The sequence below is a fragment of the Lepus europaeus genome, chromosome 2 (genome assembly GCF_033115175.1).
Source record: "Lepus europaeus isolate LE1 chromosome 2, mLepTim1.pri, whole genome shotgun sequence".
Taxonomy (NCBI): Eukaryota; Metazoa; Chordata; class Mammalia; order Lagomorpha; family Leporidae; genus Lepus; species Lepus europaeus.
In genome coordinates, this window is record NC_084828.1 from 155,683,868 (window position 1) to 155,704,708 (window position 20,841).

At 42.0% G+C, this 20,841-nt stretch overlaps 1 protein-coding gene across 1 annotated transcript in view; it reads left to right on the forward strand.

Annotated features, from left to right (window-relative positions):
• Positions 1–20,841, forward strand: part of KAT2B (lysine acetyltransferase 2B) — a 126,017-nt gene that overhangs the window by 46,218 nt on the left and 58,958 nt on the right. Inside the window, exons 3-5 of the mRNA XM_062215193.1 lie at positions 6,121–6,266; positions 10,454–10,546; positions 11,829–12,010. Coding sequence (XP_062071177.1) covers positions 6,121–6,266; positions 10,454–10,546; positions 11,829–12,010 — 421 coding nt within the window. The remainder of the gene's footprint in view (positions 1–6,120; positions 6,267–10,453; positions 10,547–11,828; positions 12,011–20,841) is intronic.

The following is a 20,841-nucleotide window of genomic DNA, read 5'->3' on the forward strand; positions in this document are numbered from 1 at the left end:
TTTGTTAATTTCCTAAAGTTCCTCTGTTACTGATTTCTTGTTTCATACCATGTGGTCAGAAAACACAAGTTGGTATGATTTTAGTCTTTTTGAATTTGTTAAGTTTTTTTAAAATTTTTTGTTTGTTTTAAATCTTTCTGACACATGGCAGTTGTACATGTTTATCATGTTTATGGGATATAATGTGATGTTTTGATAATTGAATACATTGTGTATACTTATTTATTTTAAAATAAAAAGGACTCTTTGTATAGGTGATGGAATCCAAAGACAAGGATGCTGTGTGTCCCAGGCAGTTACTGGAAACAGGGGCAGGAACTCCGGAACTCTGGTCCCTGTGTCCTCAGCTTTAGTCGGTAGCTTCCTGCCTGTCCCTTTTCCCACTTGCTCTTCATGGGAGTCCCCTGCTCAACGCACAACAGCTCAGTCACTGTCTCTCAATAACACCTTTAAATTTCCCAAGGGAGATTCTCATTGGACCAGCTTAGGTCAGAGGTCAACCCTTGATTCATCAACTCTGGCCAGTCTTAGAGTCACAAAGCACCAGGTTCCCCCAAGACGCCCCTTAGGGTGGGGCAGCAGTTCTGAGAGCATTGGGAGAGACCCAGGTACCCCAGAAAGTATCCACTATCAGTGGTTTGGAGAGGTCCTTCTGAATCTCGCAACTACACTTTCCTCCTATAGCCTGAGGTTCCTCAGCCTGAGGGATGTCTTGAGTAGAGATGAGAAAATGAATGGGAGCACGCTTGCTGCGGTGGGGTGATGCAGGTCCTTTCTGTAATTCCCATCGCTGGGGTCCAGGAAGCCCATGGATTATGGTGATTTTGCCACCAGCAGCTTGAGGCTGGGAGTCTTCCTTGGGAACTAGCATGAACACCTCACCCTCTGATGAAACCTGTTTGCTAGACTAGTATGACTTATTCTCCAAAAATTTCGTAAGCACTTGAGAAGAATGTTTTTCGCTGTTGGATGGAATGTTCTGTATGTCTGTTAGGTCTGTTATAAAGTGTAGTTCAAGTCCAATGTTTCCCTATTGATTATCTGTCAAAATATTTCTGTCAAGATGATTGTTGAATGTATGACATATATATATATATATATATATATATATATATAAAACTGTATTATGGTCTATCTCTCACTTCTGCTCTATAGATATATTTTTTAAATATCTATTTATTTGAAAGGCAGAGTTACAAGGAAAGAGAGAGAGGGAGAGATATAGAGAGATTTTCTATCTACAAGTTCAATCTCCAAATGGCTGTAACAGCCAGGGTTAGGCCAGGCTGAAGCCAGGAGCAAGCCTGGAACTTCTTCCAGGTCTCCCATGTAGGTACAGGGCCCAAGTACTTGGGCCATCCTCTGCTGTTTCCTGAGACACATTAGCTGGCACTGGATCAGAAGTGAGCAACTGGGACATGAACTGGAGCCCATATGGGATGCCGGCATTGCAGGGGGGTGCCTTTGCCTGCTACTCCACAAGGCCCGCCCCTGAAGACACTTTTGAAAGCAGTGATAACAGCCATTTAGTCCGTCCCTTAAAGAATTGGGGATCCTAGGAATGTGATTAATGGAATCTTTTTTATGTATATATAGCTGATGAAAAATGGATCTTCTTTAAGTTTTTTTTTTTTAATATTAGGAATCAAAAAGAAACCAAAAAGAGTCAAGTTGGTACTGTAAGGTGGATGCCATCCATATGGATCCCATAGAAACTCTGGCAAAACTGCCCTTGTTTGATGAGAGGGGTGAGCAGGAGCATTTTGTTGTGAAGAATGACTCTTTTGAAGCTTTTCCAGACATTTTTCTGCTAAAGCTCTGAGTAACGTTCTCAAAGCACTCTTCTAACAAACAGATGTTATGGTTCTTTGGCTCTCCGGAAAGTCATCAGGCGAATTACCTTGAGCATTCCAAAGAGCTGTTGCCATGATCTTTGCTCATGACCAGTTTACTTCTGCCTTGACTGGACCATTTCCACCTCTTGGTAGCCATTGCTGTACAAGTGCTTTGTATTCAGGATTGTACTGGGAAAGCCGTGTTTCATTTCCTCTTAAATTAGTAAAGAATTGCTCCAAGATCCTGATCCTACTTGTTTATAATTCCCACTGAAAGCTTTTCTGTCGTTTGCCTCTGATCTGAGAATAACAGTTTTGGTAACAAAGAGCAAAAAAAATTTTTTTTTCACTTAACTTTCTCTGTCAGAGCTGTGTGTGCTGAGCCAGTTGGAATGTCTGTGGTGTTGGCTGTGGTTTCTGTTGGTAATCAGTGGTCCTTTTCAATGACGGTATGAACAAAATTTATTTCTCTAAACTGAAGTGGCCTTGGGCTTCATCTTCAACAATGCCTCATCCCTTCTTAAAATGAATTATCTGTTTGTAAACTGCTGATGTACTTAGAGCATTGTCCCTATGAACTTTATGTAAAGCATCAGTGATTTCACCATTCATCCACCCAAGCTTCACCATAAATCTGATGTTTGGTCTTGTTTCAATTCTAGCAGAACTCATGTTGCTCTGATAGGGCGCTATTTAAATTTATGTCTTACCTTTTCTAATTCCTCAAATGAGACTCTGTTTACTCACTTTTTTTTTTTTTTTTTTTTTGACAGGCAGAGTGGATAGTGAGAGAGAGAGAGACAGAGAGAAAGGTCTTCCTTTTTGCCGTTGGTTCACCCTCCAATGACCGCTGAGGCCGGCGCATCTCGCTGATCCGAAGCCAGGAGCCAGGTGCTTCTCCTGGTCTCCCATGCAGGTGCAGGGCCCAAGCACTTGGGCCATCCTCCACTGCCTTCCCGGGCCATAGCAGAGAGCTGGCCTGGAAGAGGGGCAACCGGGATAGAATCCGGTGCCCCAACTGGGACTAGAACCCGGTGTGCTGGCGCCGCAAGGCGGAGGATTAGCCTGTTGAGCCACAGCGCCGGCCTGTTTACTCACATTATATCAAGTTAGTATGACTTCATTTTGATGCAAAAAGTTTTTGAATCCATGTGCAAGTTTTTCATAATGTACATTTTCAATGAACTTTTTGAAGTTTGTATTATTATATCCTCTTGTTGAATTGATTCAACATAGTATTCTTTGTCTCTTTTTGGAGTTTTCAACATAAGGCATATTTTGTCTCATGTAAATATAACTACCTCTGATCCTTAATAACATTTGGAAGCCCCTTTTTGCTTCTTGATACTTCGTTCTTAACATTCTAAAATGCCTTTGTTTACCTGTCTTAGGTTGAGTTCCAAAGTAGCAGAGTGACACAGGGATTTGCGTGCAAGTAGTTTATATGGATTCAAAGTAGGGGAATAGAAAAGTGAGACAAGAAGAAAAAGATAGTGTGGTGCAGTGGGTTAAGCTGCTGCCTAAGATGCTGGCATCCCATATGAGTCTGGTTCAAGTCCTGGTGGCTCCATTTCTGATCCAGCTCCCTGCTAATGTGCCTAGGAAAGCAGTAGAGGATGACATGGGTATTTGTGCCCCAACTAACCATGTGGGAGACCCAGATGGAGTTTCAGGCTTCTGGCTTCATCCTGGACCAACCCTTACCTTCCATGTCACCTGGGAAGTGAAAGAGAGATTCTCCATCCACTGGTTCACTCCCCAGCTGGCTGCAATGGCCGGCACTGCACCAGGCCAAAACCAGGAGACAGGAGCTTCATTCCGGTCTCCTACGTGGGTGGCAGAATTCCAGACTTCCAAACATGGGCCATCTTCCACTGCTTTCCCAGGGCATTAGCAGGGAGCTGGGTGAGAAGTGGAGCAGCCAGGAACTGAACCAGCAGCCATATGGGATGCTGGCATCACAGGCAGCAGCTTTACTGCTATGTCACAATGCAGGTCCAATGAATGAATAAATATTTTTTTAAAAAAAGAGAAGGAAAAGGTAGCAGATAAAGGGTGAGTTACTAAGACAGTGCCCTCCTCACCCCACAGTGGGCAACTGGTACTTAATTCTGTTGAAGAATAACTGGGACCCAGTATGGAACACTTACCTCAGTAAGCTAAATTGTTTATCCACTATTTTCTTTAGACTTGGTAGAGGGCTGCTCTTGAGGGGCAGATAGGAGCAGAGTAAGTTACAGGGACAGGAAAAGTCCTTAGGTAGGGAAATGGAGCTGCTGGTCCTTGGAAGCGAGAGGGATTACACATGGGTGCTGCAGCATCCTCCGGCTTAGGCTTCTGACTGAGCATTATGGATTTATGACAAGTGCACCATGACTTCTGGAGAAGACCCATGCCCAACATCGAGCAGCTATTCTTTGATAACTTCTAGTTCCAGCTCCCTTTAAAAAGATGAGGAGAGGCTGGCGCCGTGGCTTAACAGGCTAATCCTCCGCCTTGCGGTGCCGGCATACAGGGTTCTAGTCCCGGTTAGGGTGCTGGATTCTATTCCGGTTGCCCCTCTTCCAGTTCAGCTCTCTGCTATGGCCCAGTAAGGCAGTGGAGGATGGCCCAAGTCCTTGGGCCCTGCACCCGCATGGGAGACCAGGAGAAGCACCTGGCTCCTGGCTTCGGATCAGCACGAAACGCCGGCCGCAGTGTGGCGGCCATTGGAGGGTGAACCAACGGCAAAAAGGAAGACCTTTCTCTCTGTCTCTCTCTCTCTCTCTCACTATCCACTCTGCCTGTCCAAAAAAAAAAAAAAAGAGATGAGGAGAATTCCATTACTGTCTACTTATTTTAGTCTTTCAAAGTCACTTCAAGTACTTCTATGTCCAGCATTTTTTTAAAAAAGATTTTTGTTTATTTATTTCAGAGAGAGTTATAGATGGACAGTGAAAGAGAGAGAAAGAGTTTCCATTTGCTTGCTCACTCCCCAAATGGCTTCAACGGCCAGGGGCTGAGCCAATCTGAAGCCAGGATCCTGGAGCTTCTTCCTGGTCTTCCATGTGGGTGCAGGGGTCCAAGCACTTGGGCCATCTTTGCTTTCCCAGGCCACAGCAGAGAGCTGGATCGGAAAAGGAGCAGTGACAATATGAACTAACACCCATGTGGGATGTTGGCACCGCAAGTGGAGGCTTAGCCTACTGTACTGCAGTGCTGGGCCCCTATGTCTAGCATATTTAATGCAGCACAATCAACTACACCGAAGAGGATCACTTTCAAAGGAGTGGCTGTTGTTATGCAGCAAGCCTTGGTGACTCGTGCTGAGGATAACAGAAATAAAAGACTTGTTCTCAATCCAGGGGAGCTCCTAGTATACTGGGTGATTAAGTATTGGCTGTCTCACCTAGAAATTCCTTTTCACAGATGAAAGAGCTTAAAGTCAATCAGTTAACAAAAATGGTTTTTAAGTCCTTTAGAATTTGGTTTAAGCATACTTCACTTTCAGGCTGTCAGGGTAACTTGTTGTTGAGTGGTATTTGATGAAACAGTATTTAATCTCTCTGAGCCTCAGTTTCTGCAACTGTAAAGTGGAATTACTAATACCCAGTTCATGAAACTGAGGATTAAATGAGATAACCTTGAAAGATGGGGCTGCATTGGGGAGTAGAAATGACAGGTGGATGAATGAGGAGAGGATATTGGATAGATCACTAAAATTACAGTAAGACAGCAGAACAAAAGGAGAAAAAGCAGATGTGTTCTTGGGAGATGTTGAATCTCAAGCTAAAATAGGCCTTGGCCCTTTGCCACAGGGGCCGTGAGGCTTTAGTGCATTGTAGAGAGGCTAGGGTGTAAAGGGACTTCAGGGTAGGGCTGTACACTATTACAAAGTTTTTGGTTGACATAGAACTAAACCTTTAGCGAACTTGACTTTCTGAACCACAAACCTACAAATCATAGATCCATACCTAGGACCACAGAGGCAGAGAACTCGTTTCTATGGGAACATAAGAACTGAGTCTATGGTGAGCAGGCTTGCTGCTCCAAGTTCCGATTCTTACAGTATACCTTTTCTGAACTGCTTAGCTGCTGACCCATCTTTAATGTTGGATGGAGAGGGTGAGCCTCAACAACACAGCAGTCTCTTAACTATAAGCAGATCTGGTGAGAAGGCTTCAGGAGCTCAGCAAGTTCTTTGTGTTTGCAGTGCAACCTGCTGGATTGGTGGGAATTAAAATGGGGAACGTCTGTGGTTTCCATTCGAATTCTTACATATGTGCTTTTGATCTTTTCTCTTAAGCTGCTCATGTTTCCCACCTGGAGAATGTGTCAGAGGAAGAAATGAACAGACTCCTGGGAATAGTGTTGGATGTGGAGTATCTCTTCACTTGTGTCCACAAGGAGGAAGATGCAGATACCAAGCAAGTGTACTTCTACCTATTTAAGGTGAGATTTTAACATTTTAAAAGGTTTTTCTTTTTTCTGTTGTTGTTCAAATATCTGTATGGTCTAGACTCACGGATTTTACCCCTGGGATTGCTGAAGCACACGTTTCTTCAGGGTGGGGGCTCTAAAATGAGCACATGCATCACTTTCCTTGAAAGCCTTCACACTTCCAGCGAAGTAGAATGTATTTTCTTTATGAAATGGAAAATTTGGTTGGTGTTATAGGCAAAACAATTTCAAGTTCAGAGAAGGCTCTGGAACAAGATCCAAAATATAATTTTAATTTCAGGAAGCAGTCGATGTTAAGCTTTATTACAGCACTCTGGTCTCTGCATAAATCTGCAATCTATATCATTTTTCTAGTAAAAAAAAACCAATCTTTTCTTGCTGATTGTATTCTGAAGCATTTTGATGTTTTTGCATAGCTGAAGTAAATTTCTATAAGTACACTTTTTTTTAAAGTTTTGAAATACTTGTTCAAATATTAATAAAATGGGTATAATTTATGGTAAAGTTATTCATGAGGTAGATCTCTGGGCTCTGGGCTCTATACTTAACTAGACTTTTAGTTTTGCTTTGTATTTACCCTTCTTCTGACTCCCAGAATTATCAGATAAACCCCTGCCAAGATTGTAAGAGCCAACAGTTTGTTTCCTTGATATTTTATTGGATATTATAATCTATATTCTAAATATTTCCAAAAATCATGTGCAGTTACATCCTTTAGAAAAAGTGCTAGAAAATTAATTCATGCTTTCTGCAAACATGAATATCTTTTTAAAATTTTATTTATTTGAAAGGCAGAAAGAGAGAGGGAGAGAGAGGAAGAGAAATTGTGAGAGATTTTCCATCTGCTGGTTCATTCCCCAAATGGCCACAATGGTTGGAGCTGGGCCAGATGAAACTTGGGAGCCAAGAACTCCATCCAGGCCTCACACATGGGTTCAGGGACCCAAGTTCTTGGGCCTTCTTCCACTGCCTTACCTGGGATGCCAGCATGGCAGGCAGTGGCTTAACCCACTGCACCACAACATCCGTCCCAAAGTTGAATATCTTGATTTACATATGCTTATAGATTTCTTTTCTTTCACGCAGTAGATATTTATTGCATACCTACCCTGCATGGCACTGATGTAGGCAGGAGGGATAGAGAATGCAGCAAAGCCTGCAAAATCTTTTTCTTCATGGAGTTTATATTTCAGTAGAAAAGGGAGGCAGTCAACAAGGGAAGACCCAGCACACAGGCTCCGCACCAGATGAGCTTGATGTGATATTGGAACAGCAAGGAGATGTGGTTGGATCCCAGTGAACAAGGGGGAAGGGGATGTGCCTCTGAGTCCTGTTTCTGTGCTTCAAGAGGAAGAATCCAGACTTGGCAAATCTGTTTGGTGATTATTGCTACCAGAACTGCCTCTTCATGGTTCCACATCAGCCATATTCAGGTCATATCCATTGCCTTCCAGTAGTATTGGTCTCCTTAAGTTCTGATTACAGCCTGGAATAACCACTGTAAGTGGAAAATTGGTGATGAGAATGGGTAGAAAAATCTTCAGGTTGCCAAAAATAGATTTGTAAAAGAGACGCCAGAAAGAATAGTAAAGAAAAAAACCTTGCTCTTGAGGGCATTGTAGATGATGTAGTATTGTGTAACTCATACACAGTGTCAGAAAACAAAACAGCCCTCAGAGCTGAGCACCAGGAAAAGTTGACCTCTTTTCAGAGGTACTGTGCTTCATGTTTAAATGACAGGAAAAGCCGAAATTGCCTTTCTTTTTGCCTTGGCTGCTAGCCGTCTCTGTGCAAATGTCATGCCCTATACCTATACCTTTTTTTTTTTTTTTTTTCTTATTTGAACTTGTTGACCCATAAGTTTCTCTTTTCCTTTCTTGTTATCAGTTTTAGTCTTCTGTACTGATGAGTTTTTTTGGATGGGTAGGAAGAATTATATATGTTTATATATTTTTGAATTTGGGGTATTATTAGGGATATTAATTAAAAAGGTGAGAGAGGGAGAGAATATGAAAATGAACGATTGAATTCCTTGCAGTTGTCAGCAGGCACTAGACTGCTCCGGGTGACAACTTGTTGACATGGCTGTGAGGCCTGAGTCATCCACGTTGAACCCTGGCAGGTTCGTACTATTTAGAGCTTCTTTGGAAAAAGATCTTAGTTGAAGAAAAAAAAGATCTGCATGACTGCTGCTATTATTTGCCTTGGAACGGAGCTCCCTGGCAGCTCCCCACACCCTGTTGGAAGTGAAGGTGGTGTCAAGGTTTCCATCTTGTCAGCCTCCTCTTGTTTTAGGACCAACCAAACAGGCCAGAGAAGTTTGCTTTGCTTTCAAGTACATTCTCTTTCTCTCTCTCTCTCTCTGTCTCTGTCTCTCTCTCTCTCTCTCCCTCCCCCCCGCCCTCCCTCCCTCTTTTATTTACTTCCTTCTAAATAACAGTGCAGATATATTTGCTTGTGGAAACACAGTCCAAAATATTTAGCATTCCACATCACCCTCACTGCCACCCCAAATCATTCTTTGAGCAAACGAGTTATAAATTAACTATCCCTTAGCTTTTGAAAGGCAGGTCCTGTGTTTCATATGTGTCAGAAATTAAAATGTGGTGTATATTTTAGTAGTATTTTATAAAAGCTTCAATCTTAGATATTGGGTATGAGCCCAATGGAAAGTTATTTCCTAAAGCTGCTGTATAGCCTTAGTGCCTACAAATATGGCTCTGGAGTCTGACCACCTGGATCTAAAATCTGGGTCCATTTTTGACTAAATGTAACCTTTGGCAAGTTATTCTCCTTTGGTTTTCTTATCTGTAAAGTACAGGTAAGAGCAACACCTTCTTTAAAAGGGTGTTGGGGGTACTAAATGAGAGAATAGAGTATCTGGCAAAAATAGGGATGCAAATGCTTGCTGCTGTTAATAAGAACTTTGTGTGCCTACCTATCCCAACTCCATCATTTTGTAGGTGAAGAAGCTGAGGTTGAACATCTCCCCAACTCATCAATTAACCTCCAAATGCAAGCTTACAGTGCGCTGGGTTCCCAAATGGTCTTATTTTAACTATAGCCAAAACACAGGCAACCAGAATTATTGTTATTAAAGATTTTACAATTGATTTTTATATATATCCTTAGAAACATACACAATGATTCATCTTTATTTCAAATTTATTTTAGCAAATTTGGGCCTAATGTATTGAAAGGTTTAACAAACGCTTCATCCTCGTAATTTATATTGGCACCCTGAGAAGGATTTGAGGTCCCTGTAAGACACATCTTCAACCTCAAGAGTTTATTAATTTCTATTAACTCCTCAGAGAGTGATTGCTGTGTTCTGTTTCTACTGAAAAGGCAATAAGTGGAAAAAAGAAAGGGAACAATGTAACTTAAATAAATAAATGTGTGACCGTTTTGTAACCAACCCACATGTAAAGGTTCTAAGATTCTGAAATTAAAGAATTTCAACGTCCAGATTTATTCTCAGCTTAGTCTTTCTGTGAGTGGCTATGTGTTCCCTTTTCTCTCTGATATTTGCTCTTTGAAGGCTTTAAATTCCAGTGGCAGGAATTAAGAGCAGTGTTTTTGTTTTGTGGGCATAGAGATGCCAGAACACTTGGCCTGTGTTCTATGGACAGAGGGGAAATGAAAAAAGACCGCAACAGTGAGCGTTGCCAATTGGGAGCCCTGCAGATTTCCTTCCCAAAGAGCCAGACACCTCCTTTCCCAGCCTCATTTGTGCAGAATGGAACTCAGTCTTTCAAGTCCTGCTAAGTCAGACCCTGCTGGGTTTCAGCACACCTGCAGTGCTCTAGATGGGCGTGTGCAAACTGTGCAGCGCCGCACATACATACACCAGGCCTCTGGGTGGGTGGGAAGCCAGAAACTGGGGAGAAGGGGAAACTGAGTGGGCTAGCAAGGGACTGGCTGCCACTCCCACTTGCTCACGGGTGCCCAGAACAAGAAAGTGTCTCATTCCTTGTAATGCAGGTTATGGACTCGAAGGCAAATTTGGGTTACCTGACAGTTATCTGTTTTATTGATTTAAGGATTTGTTATGTAGAATTAATAGAATATTATTATTATTATTATTCCCTGTGTGTTAGAGAGGGGGAGGGGTCAGAGGATGGGGGAGATACCAGAAAGACATCAAGGTTTTTTTTTATTTAATGTTTTCTTTACAGCTCCTGAGAAAGTCTATTTTACAAAGAGGAAAGCCTGTGGTTGAAGGCTCCTTGGAGAAGAAACCCCCATTTGAAAAGCCTAGTATTGAGCAGGTAAAAAGATAATGAAAAGAAACGCTTTTTTTTTTTTAAATTGGTTTAAGGCTGATGAAACCTTTTAATCTCCCTTTCTCATTTCTGCACATCCTCTGTCCTCAGAGATGTTCACTAAGTCTGTAGAAATCGTCTTGGGCCCTTTGGATCAGAAGTGCACGCCTACTTTAAGGAATAGGCTAGTTTTCTTCTTTTAGGGTTGTTGTGTACTCAGAATTCACTGTATGTTTAGAAAAGAAAAAATTTAAGCAGAACCTGTAGTTGGTAAGAGCGTGTGAAATGTGCTTTTTCTTGTTGTTGCTGTTTTAAAATTAAGTCTTTGTCCTTTTGTTTGGCACTGCCTGAAAAAGCCTATTGACGTGAGGGAATTCAGTAGCAATGTGAAAAACATTCTAAGTCAAGCAAAAAGAGCAAAAAAGAAATGAGATTTTGTAACCAGAAATCTACTTCCTGCTACATTATGATTCCTGGAAAGGAGCCGTTTTATTCAGGGAATCTGTCCAAATGTATGGACTTGCTCCTATTAGCCATTGTCAGTATCTCTCATTATCATCACTTTTTAGCCTTTCATTGTTTGGCTAAATAACTGTCAAATACTTTGGACAGAATTTCTTGATGAGAGTGACTATAGATGATACAACACCAGAGTTCTCAATAAGAAATGCATTTCTATCCATCAGTTTTCTGTAGAATAAGTTTTATTTTGCCTCCAAACTGTATTAAATAAGAATTCATTGTTCTTTTATTTGAAATTAGATGAAATGAGAGTGATCTATGGAAAGGTTAAATACTTTACAGCTCTTTTTAAAAAAAAAAAAAAACCCACATGATTTTGAATAATTCTATTTCTTGGTAAGCTTGCTGAAACCAAGTGTTTAAATTTTAGTGGTGTAGTTATGTGGAAGGCATGATAGCAGCCTTTGATTAAAATTTTTGTAATGTAAAAATGAGAACGACATTATATGTGACCTACTGTGCAGATAGTTCAGCAGGAATTATTTTCAGTTCCTGAATTTGATTTTCTCTTTAAAGCTTGAGGATTGCAACAGGCCACAGATTCACAACTCACAGTCTCTCTGTCTTGTCACTTTCCATCCACAGTGATCTGAGGCAAGATTCCCTCTGGGCATTGCTGTTTTCTCTTAGGGAAAATGAAGAGATTTTTATGAATAGAGAAGTGTCTGTTCTTTTGCTAATAACCACCAATGGTGCAGGCTGTGTGGGTGTTCAGATTAGTATGGTTGCATAGCTGCATGACTAAATTGCTTTCCCTCCTTTTAAGGGCGTGAATAACTTTGTACAGTACAAATTTAGTCACCTGCCATCCAAAGAAAGGCAAACAATAGTCGAGTTGGCCAAAATGTTCCTAAACCGCATCAACTATTGGCATCTGGAGGCACCATCTCAACGAAGACTGCGCTCTCCCAATGACGATATTTCTGGATACAAAGAGAACTACACAAGGTAATCAGATGGCAAGTCCTTCTCCTCAGACCCCGTAGAACATGCTTCTAACATAAAATTGCGACTTGTTTCTGCAAGAAGATTGCCTGGATATAATGGTGACTGCATCAGTTGACAAAGAATGTCTGTGTAATTTAACTGGTAAACCACTGCTCTTCATTCTTATCACAAAGTTTAGGGGCTCGGGGATCCAAGTCTCCTAGAGCTTTACTGTTTAATGTGACAGTCATTAAACTCGTGTGGCTGCTGAGCCTCTGAAATGAGACCAGAGTTGAGATTTCTGTGGTGGAACAACAACAGTAGCAACAACAAAGAGTCTAACGATAGCTCATGACTAGTTTTCAAAAATATTGCTTTGCTTATAGAAATGGTGGTATTTTGGATATATTAGATTAAATAAAAGATAATAAAATCAATTTCACTTGTTTCTTTTTTCTTTTTCAATGTGGCCACCACACAATTTAAAATTTTGATATATGAGTACTTCAAAAAGTTCATTTAAAAAATCAGTTTGTTTTGGTGCAGTTTTTTTGAAATCCATGCAGAATGTTTTCATAATATACCTTATTTTTTAAAGATTGATTTATTTATTCGAAAGGCAGAGTTACAGAGAGGCAGAGGCAGAGAAGGAGAGAGAGAGAGAGGTCTTTTATCCACTGGTTCATTCCCCATATGGCCACAGTGGCCGGAGCTGTGCCAATCTAAAGTCAGGAGACTGGAGCTTCCTCCAGGTCTCCCATGCGGGTCAGGGGCCTGAGCACTTGGGGCCTTCATCCATTGCTTTCTTAGGCCATAGCTGAGAGCTGGATTGGAAGTGGAGCAGCCAGGACTTCAACTGGCACCCATATAGGATGCCGGCACTGCAGGCAGCGGCTTTACCTGCTCCACCACAGTTCCGGCCCCCATAATATATATTTTCCATGAAGAATCCTTGTATGTGGCTTGCACTGCAGAGAGATGGGAGAAAGAGAGCGAGAGTGAGCTCTCATCTGCTGGTTCATTCGCTAAATGCTTGCAGTTTCTGGGGCTGGGCCAGGCAAGGCTGGGCTAGTATAAAGCTGGGAGCTGGGAAATCAATCTAGGTCTCATGTGTCAGTGGCAGAGACCCAAGTACTTGAGCCATCACCTGCTGCCTCCTCGGGTTCCATAAACGAAAGCTGGAATTAGGAGCAGAGCCAGGACTTGAATCCAGTCTTTTCAATGCGGGACGCTGACCTCTCAGCCAACATCTTAATTGGTAGGCCTGTGCTTGCCTCTGTATGTCTACTGAACATCATTGACTAGATAACTGAACTATAACTCTGCAATTGAGATATAGAGCCATAGCTTAAAAAAAAAAAAAAAGCATTGAAGACTGTCATTATAATAATAGAGTGAAAAGAATCTTTTTAAAGAAGGAAACATGGCCTTAGTCCCAACACCATGCCAAAATGGTAGCATTATTAAAATATCTTCTCATTTTCCCCCTTTAAAGAAATATTTTACATTACTTATAATAGAAGATACAGAATTTTATATCCTTGTTGTTCTCTCACTTAACATCATAAGAAAAATCTCACAGTGTATATTATGATCCATTGAGTTGACTAACTACCCTAACCATTTTCCTATTGGTAGATTTCCAAATTCTGCAAATATTTTGGGGTTGAACGTATATTTTTTTCTAAAGTTGGAATTTATGTTTGCTGCTGATAAACTGCAGAAAAGCAGAATTAATTCTCCAGATCTTAGGTATGGAATATACAGAATATAATGACCTACATTTACTTTCATTTACTTCAGAAAGTGAGTAGTTACCTTATTTTTTTCTTTTCCCCACTTCTATTTTTGAGGCCTATCAAGCTTACTTCTGGGCATGTTCTGGAACGTGTGTGTGTGTGTGTGTGTATTTTTACTTCCCTGACTTTTGGTATTCTGTCAAGACCACGTGTGCTCCAGTTACTTTCTGGAATAACAAATAATGTGGAGGAATGGGTATAATTTAAAACTAGTTTTTCTCTATGTCACTGACCTAATTTATGAATATCTTCTTTCCCTCCCTTTCTACCTTTAAAAAATCATACAGTTTGAGTTTTAGTTTCCTGTTAATAATTGATAATATAGGAATTATTAAATTATGTCTTCATTTTTACATCTTTTATTTCAGAGTTTAATATTAACAGTAGTTCACTGTTTTTGTAAGTCCTATTTATAATAAAAGTTGAAATAACAAATCTCTCAAAAATATGTGTTTTAACCCTATCTGTGAATGACTGACAAAGCTGAGTATTTGTCAAAGCTAAGCTCCTGAATATATTTACTACTCTAAACAGAGAAAATAATTGTCTCATCAGGAAAAAGGGAGAATTAAATGTGGATCGGCTTTGAAGTCATTACTGTCTTTAAGAAAGAATAGAAATACGAGACTGCATTTGGGAATTACCAAGAAGTGGGTGACGCTACAAATACTTACCGAGCAATAAAAATAGAGCTTGGACTTTGAACAGGCACTGGGTTTGGATAGTGGCTCCATCTCTCCCTTGCTCTGAGCTGTTGTCCCTTTTCCTCTCTGGCGTTCGGTGTCTTCCTCTGTCAGCCTGAGAGGGCTGTGAGTGCTGCCTGGGAGCTCGTGCGTGGTGTCTGGCACACAGGCCAGGTGCTGGAGGGGGCTCCCAGGCTTCCCTCCCACACACGTTGCTCTCTAAAGCTCAGTTACTGCCAATGTGTGGCTGTTAAGCTGGAGCATTCGCTGTACAGCTGAATGAGCGTGTGATGATCCGAGTATCACTTTAGAAGCTAGGATAATAGGGAACAGAAAGACAGCAGACGACTGTGTAGCAAAGCATCCCAACAGCTGAAGGAGGAAGAGTGGAGCCAGACAATGGTGATGGGAAGCCTGCTGAGAGAGACTGAAATGTATATGCCCTCAGGAGTTCTGAAACCTGCCAGTTTCTAGGTGGAATGGAGACCGAGAGTGCTGTGAATAATAGATAAGGACATGACAGCCACCTCCCCTGCTGCCCGGTGTCACGCCGGGTTGATGAAGAAAGGGAAGCAGAGAGGAACAGGCTGTGAAGATGAGGAGAATCAGTAATCGTTTTAGATGAAAACCTCACTTCCCTGACACACGTGGGAATTTAAAAAGCCATACAGCGTCACAGTGTGTCCCACTGAAGCTGACTCTCAAAAATGGGTGGTAATGCGGGCTGCAGGCGCCAGCAGGCTGCATCTGGATGTGCGAGAGAACCTCAGAACCGTGAGTGCTCGTTCACCAACAGCTGGAGCACTTAGAGGAAGGAGGGTGAGAGCCTCTGCAGCGCGTCGATGTGACAGTGGGGGTGACGTGGGGTTCTTGGTGGAGAAGACTGGACTCAGAAAATGACTGTGTTAGTTACAGAGCTAACCTGTGACGCCTTTTCCAACAAAACGTTAAAAACATGAACAGGCATTTACCCCAGCAGTTAAAACACCCACATCCCACTTTGGAATAATTGGGTTTGATTCCTGGCTCTGACTCCTGACTCCAGCTGCCTGCTAATGCAGACCCTGGGAGGTGGCAGTGGTGGCTCAGGTGACATGGGAAACCTGGATTGCGTTTCCAACTCAGTTCTGGCCTCTGCTCAGCTTTGGTCTTCGTGGGCATTTGGGGAGTAAACCAGCCGGTGGAGCTCTCTCTGTCTTCTCTTTCTCTACCTCTGTCTCTCCAATGAATAGAAAACAACTTAAAAAGCAAACTGAACAGCAGAAATGCCTACTTACCTTCTCTGTTCTGAATAAAAGAAAAAGATAAATGTTCTTTTTGAAGTATGTGTTAACCAAACACTTCATATACTGTCAGCAATTACTGTGATTTTACCAAAAAAAAAAAGAAAAGCCAGCGCCGTGGCTTAACAGGCTAATCCTCTGCCTTGCGGTGCCGGCACACCGGGTTCTAGTCCCGGTTGGGGCGCCGGATTCTATCCCGGTTGCCCCTCTTCCAGGCCAGCTCTCTGCTATGGCCCGGGAAGGCAGTGGAGGATGGCCCAAGTTCTTGGGCCCTGCACCCGCATGGGAGACCGGGAGAAGCGCCTGGCTCCTGGCTTCAGATCAGCGAGATGCGCCAGCCACAGCGGCCATTGGAGGGTGAACCAACGGCAAAGGGAAGACCTTTCTCTCTGTCTCTCTCTCTCTCTCTCACTATCCACTCTGCCTGTCAAAAAAAAAAAAAAAAAAAAAAGCTAGTCAAATATTTGGAAGTCCTCTGAATTTTTTGATGGTATGCTAACATATTTCCAAGAAGAGATAACCTGCAAAGAAAGCGTCAGGGCAATCTGACTTCTTAATCTACGTGTGACCAACAGGATCTGCTAAAGGAATGTGACAAAAAGCTAGTGTTAAATTTTTGAATTGTGCAGAGCTTCAGAAAGTTAAAGATTACTCACTCCTGCAGTGAGAGGTTTTCATAAGAATACAAAACAAGTTAAATATAATTGACTCAATTTTGGGAAACAGCTTTATGTAGTAGCAGGTAAAGCTCCTGCCTGCAGTGCCGGCATCCCATATGGGCACCGGTTTGAGTCCCGGCTGCTCCACTTCCGATCTAACTCTCTACTATGGCTTGGGAAAGCAGTAGAAGATGGCCCAAATCCTTGGGCCCCTGCACCCACGTGGGAGACCCAGAAGAAGCTCCTGGCTCCTGGCTTTGGATTGGCACAGGTCCAACTGTTGTGGCCATCTGGGGAGTAAACCAGCAGATAGAAGACCTCTCCTTCCTTCTCTCTCTCTCTCTCTCTCTCTCTCTCTCTCTTTTGCTCTCTCTGCCTCTCTGTAACTATGACTTTCAAGTAAATAAATAAATCTTTAAAAAAAAAAAAGAGAGAGAGATAGTCCCTTACCCCCTGCACTGAGAATTCATAATTAGGCATGTGGAAGTCTAGGACAGTATTTGTTAGGAAGCATGGTAAAATCATGGGTTTGAAGATAGCAGACAGAGCTTCTACTCTGGACTCTAATGCAGGAGATGTAGCTTCTATTTTGGGATCCAGTATCTCTTATGCAAAATGCGTGGGATTCAAATTTCAGAATTTTTCAGATTTTTATAATATATGCTTAGATTTTTTTTTTTTGTTGTTGAGTATCCCTAATCACAAAAGATCCCAAATGCACCAAAACCTTAAACTTTTTTGAGCATTATGTTTGTGCTCAAAGTTTTGGATTTCAGCTTTTTCAATTAGGGATGCTCAACCTATAGTTAGCCAGTCTTTGGTTCTGACAAGCTAGGAGAGATCAGTTAATCCGCAAAACCACAGGATTTTCACTCCAGCAAGCAAATAGAACAACAAGGTCTGCATTCAGATTTTCCAAGTCTAATTCATATTTTAAGGGAACCAAGAGGGTTGCTAATCACCATGATGATGTAAAAAAAATCCAAGAGCTTTATTTGGACAATCAGTAAATAGCCTAAAAATGCCCGCTCTATTCAGCATACAAATATGAAAGGTCTATCTTTTCACTTTTTAGGAGACATGCAATCATAAAATCAGAGTCTGTGGAGAGATATGGACGCCCATTTCTTCCTTTCTGTCTTATTACGTGCAATGACTGTGTCAGTTTATCAAACTACCACCAACCTCGCTTTTCCCCACCCCACAGTGTACACACATTGGCTTGGGCCTCCTTGTTTTATCTAATGCACACTTTCCAGATTATAATATAAGATTAATCTTGGAAATCAAAACAAACCCCAAAATTGCAATTGATGTCTATAAAATAACTCTCAGAGGAAATGAATAGGAACCTATTATTTGACAAATTTTACTAGCTAATAATAATCTATGCTGTCTACCCTGAGAATAATGAATGACCTGTTAAGGACTTTGGATAACGTTTTATAATTTTGTGGTAATATGTATAACCTACCATCTCATAGCAGAAGTCACATCAGTCTTAGAAGCCTCAGACATCTGTGGACTTCTTCAGAGTCTACATCTCTTTAGACTCTAAATTAGCTCTGTCCAACTGATACATAATGTAAACCATAGGAATGTATTTTACTTTTTAAAAACTAAGGTATTCCAAATCCTGTGTTTATTTTACACTTACAGCATCTAAATTTGATTTAGTTTTATTATTATTATAATTATTATTTAAAGATTTATTTACTTATTTGAAAGGCAGTGTTACAGAGAGGCAGAGAGACAGAGAGAGAGAGAGGGGAGGGGGGTCTTCCATCTGCTGGTTCACTCTCCAAATGGCTGCAATGGCCAGAGCTGGGATGATCCGAAGCCAGGAGCCAGGAGCTTCTTCTGGGTCTCCCATGTGGGTGCAGGGGCCCAAGGACTTGGGCCATCTTCTACTGCTTTCCCAGGCCATAGCAGAGAGCTAGATTGGAAGTGGAGCAGCTGGGACTTGAACTGGTACCCATATAGGATGCTGGCACTGTAGGTGGTGACTTTACCTGTTACACCGGCCCCTATTTTATTATTTTCTTAAGAGACAGAGAGATAGGGAGAAAGAGAGCTCTTATTTGCTGGTTCACACCCCAAATGCCTAAAATGGATAGGACTGTGCTAACCTGAGGTGGGGTGCTCTAATCCAGGTTTCTCAGGTGGGTGGCAGGGACCCAACTACTTAGGTGAACACCTGTTGCGTCTCAGGGTACACATCAACAGGAAGCTGGAATTGGAAGTGGAGCTGGAAATTAAACCTAGGCACTCCAATGAGGGATGCAGGCATCCCAACTAAAATCTTAACTGCTAGGCTAAATGCTGGTGCCTAGTTGCTAAATTTCATACAGCTAAAGCTAAATAGGGGCCGTTGCTCTGATGCAGCAGGTTAAGCCCTGGCCTGTAGCACCACCCTTCCAAATGGCACTGGTTTGACTCTTGGCTGCTCCACTTCCAATCCAGCTCCCTGCTAATGTGCCTGGGCAAGCAAAGGAAGATGGCCCAAGTCCCAGGGACCTTGCACCCAAGTGGGAGACTTGGATGAAGCTCCTCTCTCCTGGCTTCAGCCTGGCCTCGCTCTGGTTGTGGCCATTTAGGGAATGAACTAAGATGGAAGAGTTCTCTGTTTCTCCTCTCTCTGTAACTCTTTCTTTAAAATAAATAAATAGATTATTAAGTATCCTATTCTATTTTTAAAAAAGTCAACTAAATGGAGTCCTACCAAAACAAAGTTACGTTGAATGGAAAATTACTTTTAAGGCTTCTATTTAAAAATGAAATTTGAATTGATTAAACAGGATTAAAAATTAAGCTCAGTTATATTAGCAACATTTCAAATATTCAGTAGAGCCTTGTGGCTAGGTAGCTATTACGTCAGCATGACTGTAGAGGATTTCCACCCTCAGTGGAAGCTTTATTGAATGGCACTGACCTAAATCCTTAAGTCTTCCAATGCAAAATCTGGACACATTTAATCAGAGTCTTAGTCTTACAGATAGCCTTGAGGTAGCCTAAGTCTTATGAAATTGAACTTCTAGTTATTAAGGTTTGTGACTGATTGATTACATTTCATAATTAGTTACTTGAGAGCTGGCCTTCCTTCATCCATAAGTAGTATAAATTTCATGGGATGGCCACATCCAGAAATAATTATCTTTGAAGGTGTAAATTTCTCTGTGAAGTACTTAATGAATTACAAAATAAATGTACTTCTTAGGTTTTTTGCTGTTTCTGTCTTGACAAGACCCAACATAACACTTAAGATGCTCTTTTAAGTATCGTGGTTGGAAAATTTGACGTTTGGGTGTAAATTATTAAGAGACAAAAACTGAAAGAAGAAATAGAAATAATAGCAGGGCTTTAAGGTTAATTTTCAATCCAGACAGATGAATTAATGGTGATGAAAGTTTTCTTCCCCCAAAGGAGAAACACCACAGCAACCACAGCCACCTCTCTCACCAGCGCATCCCCAGGGGAAATATTATGTAGTGCAGAAAGAGACACAATACAAATCCATAGGCATGAGGAAATGGAGATTATTCTAGTCTTCATAAAAGGCTTCAAGTTCAGCGGGCACCTCGACTCACTAGGCTAATCCTCTGCCTGCAGCGCCGGTACCCCAGTTCTAGTCCCGGTTGGGGCGCCGGATTCCGTCCCAGTTGCTCCTCTTCCGTCCCAGTTGCTCCTCTTCCAGTCCAGCTCTGCCATGGCCCAGGAAGGCAGTGGAGGATGGCACAAGTGCTTGGGCCCTGCACTCACGTAGGAGACCAGGAGGAAGCACCTGGCTTCTGGCTTCGGATCGGCGCAGTGTGCTGGCCGTAGAGGCCATTTGCGGGGGTGAACCAACAGAAGGAAGACCTTTCTCTCTGTCTCTCTCTCTCACTGTCTAACTCTGCCTGTCAAAAAAAAAAAAAAAAAAAAAAAGGCTTCAAGTTCATCAAGAGTGTCCTGTAACAGTTTGAACACATTCGAGAGTCCCCCTCAAATCCTGCACCCCTGCTTTAAAAGGGACCAGAGTGCACATGGGGGGAGCAGTTTTAACTTTTGGAAAATTGTCCTGTGTTAGAAGATTTGGACCCTGGTGCCTCGCTCTGTGGGTGCCACTGTTTAATCCATGTTGCGGGTCATGGGATTTGTACATTGCATCTCTGGGAGAACAGAAAGAAAGAGTTTTTTTTTTTTTTTTTTTTTTTTTTTTAAGATTTATTTATTTATTTGAAGGAGTTACACAGAAAGAGGAGAGAGGTCTTCCATCCTCTGGTTCACTCCCCAATTGACCACAACAGCCGGAACTATGCCAATCCGAAGCCAAGAGCCAGGAACCTCTTCTGGGTCTCCCACATGGGTGTAGGGGCCTGAGGACTTGGACCATCTTCTGCTCCTTTCCCAGGCCATAGCAGGGAGCTGGATCAGAAGAGGAGCAGAAGA